At 48.2% G+C, this 6,000-nt stretch overlaps 1 protein-coding gene across 1 annotated transcript in view; it reads left to right on the forward strand.

The window, feature by feature from the left end:
* LOC114433225 (SH3 and multiple ankyrin repeat domains protein 2-like) overlaps positions 1 to 4,665 on the forward strand; it is a 157,436-nt gene extending 152,771 nt beyond the window's left edge. The window contains exon 25 of the mRNA XM_028401675.1: positions 1,974 to 4,665. Within this exon, the coding sequence (XP_028257476.1) occupies positions 1,974 to 2,508 (535 nt within the window). The 3' untranslated portion in view covers positions 2,509 to 4,665. The remainder of the gene's footprint in view (positions 1 to 1,973) is intronic.
* The last annotated feature ends 1,335 nt before the right edge of the window (positions 4,666 to 6,000 follow it).

The raw sequence follows: 6,000 nt of genomic DNA on the forward strand, positions 1-6,000 counted from the left end.
CTCCGACGTCCTGTGGAAAAGCCGCTGTTGAGAAGTGACGACTGTAAGTTCCTCCGCCGAGGGGCGGGGCGCTCCAACAATGGCCCGGTTCCATTTTGGCAGAAGGACCCCCTCAGTCCGTCTCACTTCCCCCTCGGGCTGTTCCATATGTTACAAGTATGACAGAGAGAGATCCGGGCTGAGAGGAGGTCAGAACCGGCCTGGATTCTCAGCACAGGGACTCTATTGGAACAAACAGTGTGCTGACAAATTCATCAATTTATCAGGACAGAACTCTGCAGGGGGAAGTGACCGTGCTGCATGGAGTGCTGTGTGTGTGTGTGGTGTTTACCTATGTGTGTCACTGCTCCATATCAACACATCCATCACATCCTTCCATCTGGGGCAGCAGGTAATGTGACGCTTCTCACACACACACACACACATGCTCGCTCTCACACACACACACACTCTCACTCACACACACATGCTCGCTCTCACACACACAGTTGAGATGATGTGTGTTTTGTGTGTCCTTTTGGTTCCTTCGTTACATTGACAGCAGACACATCGTGTGCAGCAGGGAGCAGCTTGTGTGTGTTGGAGTGTTTGCAGCTTTAGCTTGATGCACATTCGACGCTCAGGGTGAGCAGGCTGCAGTTCTGGGCCTCAGGAACCAGCTGCGGGTCCTTCAGGACTTCTCTGGTAGTCAGTAAAAGTGTCTGCAGATCATCGTGTCATTTAAAATGATCTTTTTAAATGTCAACACTTTAAACATCTGCGTGATATTTTTAAAATACCACTCAGTTATTGCTGGAATTAATATTTGAGATCCTGTCAGATGTTGTGAAGATATTCAGTTTACAAAGACGACCTGGAAACATGGCAGTAACCAGAGAAGTGTCGGAAACACTAGATCTAACTAGAAGCTGCAGAACATCGAATAAAATCCTGTTAATCATCTCACACACAGGTCTGATCTTTCAGGGGTGAACACCTGCTGTAATCCAGCAGATTACAGAGCAGTGGGCCTGTTTTTACTTCTAGAAAAAACAGATATGACCTGAGTCCTCACAGCCGAATGGAAAGAGCAGACAGACAGATTGGATCCTCACAGGCTGAACAAACATGATTTCTTTTTTCCTGATGACATTTTTCAGAATAATTCTCTGCTGTCGGTGTGTCTTTGTCCTCCTGTAATCCCGCCCGGCTCCTCGTGTTGCCGTGGCTGACCTCCCCCTCCCCGTCTGGTCGTGGCTGTGGACTGAGCGCTGCTGGCCCCCCTCCGGCCGCTGATCGCTCGGCGTGCAGCAGCTTCTTCTGACCCTGCAGGCTCTGTCAGGCATTATACAGCTGATGCACAGCTGATCGTCGGGGCTTTTACATGACTGAAGAAACACACTTCAGTTTGTGTTTGCTGCCTGAATCTGATCACTGAAGGTCCAAGGGAGTGAGACAAGTTTTGCTCATGAATTATTTTTAGAATATTCTCACTCATACAGGCCGACAGAGGTCCTGATTCAGCAGGAAAAAGTGAGATTGAACAATAAATCCTCTATCAGAGCCTCATCTGATGTGATAACTGGTTTCTGGTGGAGCTGATGAACTCACACTGACAGTGAATCTGGAAGAAGCTGCTGCAGCACACGGCGCCCCCTCCTGTCCTTCAGCAGCGCTGCATCATTAAATCCCTCCAGCAGGGTCACATCTGATGCAGGAGCGCTAATAAGGACGTTTCAGCACACGGCACGACAAACCAGATGAACCAGATGTCAGTGGCTATGAGTCGGGTTAAAGGGGAACACGGTGTTTCACTTAAGGAGGAATAAAAAGAGGTGTTGGGGGTTTTGAGGTTGGAATTTATTTTTTCCTGTTGAGTCTAATCTCAAAAATACAAACTGAATCTGAAAAATGAGTTTGAAACGTGTTTTTAAAATGTTTTTGGTGCTTTATTTTGTGACCCTAACCCGCCGTCTCCTCTCTGTCCCTCTCAGGCCTCCCACTGATGACTCAGGAATGCGTAGCAACGCCGGCGCCGCCCTCACCTCCACCCCGCCCAGCAGCCTCCCGTCCCAGACGCACCCCTGCAGCCCCCCGGACTCCGCCTCGTCCCTCACCCCCTCCTCCTCGTTGCCTCCCTCCGTGTCGCCCACCCTCACAGATGTCTTCGGCCTACCTACGCCGCCGATGGGCAGCGGCGGCGGCTACAGCCTGAGCTCCTCGTGCGGTGGCAGTGGGAGCTCGCGTTCTCCGTCACCACTGACACTGATGCAGGCGGTGGCGGCCTCAGGCAAGCCGTTCGCCTCCAAACCCATGGAGCTGTGGAGCAAGCACGATGTGGCGGACTGGCTGGAGAGCCTGAACCTGGGGGAGCACAGAGACGCTTTCCTGGACAACGAGATCGAGGGCGCCCACCTGCCCTCGCTGCAGAAAGAGGACCTGATAGACCTGGGCGTGACGAGGGTGGGCCACCGCATGAACATCGAGAGGGCCCTCAAGCTGCTGCAGGACAGACAAGCCCCGAGGTGACGGGGCGGCGCTGCGTGGAGTCCGAGCGGAGGAGAGGGTGGTGTTGCCCATCACTTTTACCAATCTCTACATCAGACATAATCTCGAGTCATGGACCTGGGTAGAAGTTTTGTCCAAGCTGATGCTGCCCCTTGCTGTTTTTGTCCTCTCTCATCCTCCGTTGTTGCCCTCATCTCAGAGCTCCAGCCTCTTCCTCTTCCTCCTTCCCGCTGTCTTTAGCTCCAGGGGATCATGGGATGTGTGGAGGAGCTGCAGGGCGAGAGAGAAGCTGCTATGTCACATCCAGGAGAGAGAAGGCAGAGGAGGCCGGGTGAAGGACTGAACTCTGGAACAGTTTGTCCTCAAACAGGAAAACAAGGACTCGTCCGGAGGTTTCTTTCACATTTAGACTCACCCGACTGCTTTGGAATACTACAGACTTTTTCCATGCACCCCGCGCGGGTGCATGAAGAACCAGCTGAGCTGGTCGTCGCTCCTTTTCTATCTTTGCTAGAGTTTGTTCAGAGAATATTTCTTCACTAGAGTCCTGCCGAAGTTATATTTCTGGGTGCATCTAAGGTTGTAGAGAAAAATTTGAAATAGACTCCATTTTTTTTTCTTTTCACCTGTTTGTGTCAAAATAAGAACATTAGCCGATGTTTTAACTAATATTAAACCATATCTCGTGTCCACACACACACACACACACACACACACACATGCTTTATGCACAGTGCCACATACACCAACTTCACAGACACACTCCCTGAGCATGCACACACACACACACACACACACTGTTACTGCGATGGCCTTCTTCTCCTGAGAGAGAGCAGAGTGTGAAGAGAGGTGGTCACCAGAGGAGGAGGCCACGCCCACCCGGCGTCCAGCCTCACTAAAACCGAGACGAAGACATGATGAGGTGCGAGACGGATCGACAGGCGCTGGACTGGAAGAGTTCTCACATCGTACCAGCCTGTCTGTCGCAGAGCGTCCGTGTCCTGCTGGATCTGTGAGTGTGTGAATGTGTGTGTGTGTGTGTGTGTGTGTGTTTGCGCATGCGTGTTAAAGGTTGACCCAAAATATCCTTAAGGCCCATTAAGCTATTTCCATGAATCTGCTATATAGGCCACAGCATAGGGAAACTAGAACTGTTACTTTTGTACGTGGTTCTGCCGAAGCCTCCCAGCTCACTGTTAGCGGGTCAGCACTCACATGTTGTGGCCCCCCGGCATCAGACACACTGTGCACACGGTGCGAGCTGAGCGCTCCAGGTGTGTGACGGGAACTGTGCAAAGATTTTGGGAAATATACACTGAAAGCAGTGGGTGTGGGTTCATGCAGAGAACGGATCAGACCTGTGGGCCGCTCCTCCGAGCTCACAGGAAGTACAAACTCAGGAACACATTTTATGTTTTAGAAGGCTGATGAGAAGCTGGGACACTATCGTATTATTATTATTATCATTATTATTATCTATGTGAAGGTGGCGTCAGGTGATGAATAAGATGAAGTGCAGAACATGTAGCTACCAGCTCCTCTAGATCTTTATAATCAGTATATATGTCAGAATTTAAAGGGACTATTCTCCATGTGTCACACAAAAGGATAAAAATAAGAATAAACAATAAATAAAACCCAGATATTTACAAGTGAATAGAAACATTTTTATCTGTAAATGTACAAAAAAACAAGCTTTTATATTGAGATACTGAGATTATAAAGATGGTGGCATAAAAAAGAACAAATAATAATAACATGAGAAATTTACACAAACATTGTTTATGTTTCAGTGTGTACATACAAAACTACAAATGACTGAGGCCATCATATTTTAATAAACAGTGCCGGCTGTCCCCGCCTGTGATGGGCCTTTCAGCGTGTGCATTTCCCAAAATGTCAGCGGGTTGAATCCCCTTTTGTATTATAATAATTATAATTATAACATGGAAGCGAACTCAAAGGTTTATGAAGAGCTACAGAGAAATACACATATTTTTATTTCACAACAGCCATGATAGGTGTGTTAGCATGAAGCTAACTGCAGCAGCCCAGCTCAGTGCTGGGACTGCAGACTGGAACAGAAGAGGATCACTGAAACATCGCTGAGATCTTTTCTTCTGGATGGATTGATTCTCATTGTTCGTACAGGAAGCTGATGACAGCTCGCTCACTGCGTCAGGGCTTTAGGTTAAAGGTCGGGTAGGAGGTTAAAAAGTAAACACACGCCCCTTTCTCTCAGAGCTCACCCCGAAGCCACGCCTCCAATCACATGGACGCGCATCACCTGAAGACGAGCTGCGGTCTGTGACTTCGGCCATCATGCACGTACCTCTCTGGTGTTCAGAGCAGGAAGAGAGTGACAACCAGCCAATACTCCTACAGGGTCCACCCGGAGGATTGGCTGATGTTTTTAGTGTTTTATAGCTTCAGATGATTCATATTCTTCGTTTTAAAGTGAAACTACCGAACTAATCAGTCGCTATCGGACTGTAAAGAGAAGTTACACTAATTTAACAAAAAGTGCATCAGAGTGAAATCTCCTACCCGACCTTTAAAAGCAGAGAACGACCTGACGGAGCAGCCCCCTGCTTTTAATCAGAGTTTATGAAGCTGGAGGTCAGTGTGTGTTTGCAGGCTGGTCAGACGTAGAAGTGCAGTGTGTGTTGAAACGTGTATATAAGAGTGTTTACCAGGATCAAAATGTCTATATTGAGTATATGTATAGCTCTATTAGAACGCTTAGATGACTAAATTACATTCTATAAGGTTGATTTACAGCTGTCAGAGCTGACCTGATGACCGAAGCAGTGGTCTGACCCGGCCCGGCCCGCCCCCCATCATCCTGCAGAGGATGCCTTACACAGCTCCCACCCCCCCCACCACAGAGGATCTCAGAGTCGTCCCCCTGGTCGTTTCATAGCTCACTCCACAGCTCCATGGAGGTGCAGCTTTTCGAGGAGACGCGTGAAACATACACAAGCTCTGTGTTCTGTGAACATTAGCCGTCCGGAGGCTGGCGCAGGACCATGCTGCTAGAACCTGCGAGAGCAGCCGGAGGGCGGAGGGATAGAAAAGCACAGTATTTTTAAAGATTTGTATAGAGTTCTATGACATTTTATAGAGGTTATCTAGAACAAAAGGTGACGCGTGGATTGCCAAAACCAGAAATACTATATACACATAGATTAAAACACGGAGATTATTAGACTCATGGGTTATGTAAGAAGCAATATTTATTCTGAATGATCGGTCTCCTTGGTTGTGTCTTCTCAGTTTAAATTGACATATCATGATGCGATCACCCGTCAGTGTTTTATTGAAGTGTGTACGCGCTCTGCTGCAGTACAGGCCGATCCAGCGAGCACAGAAACCAGGTTTATTCTGAAGACCACCATCTGCCTGACTCCTCTCATCTCCTGAAGTCCCTGAGTGTGTGTGTAAAAAGAGCCAGATGTGTAAATTTAAAAAAATATATATATATAAATATATATATATCTGCAGGCCATTGTT

The sequence above is a fragment of the Parambassis ranga genome, chromosome 3 (genome assembly GCF_900634625.1).
Source record: "Parambassis ranga chromosome 3, fParRan2.1, whole genome shotgun sequence".
In the NCBI taxonomy this organism is placed as follows: domain Eukaryota; kingdom Metazoa; phylum Chordata; class Actinopteri; family Ambassidae; genus Parambassis; species Parambassis ranga.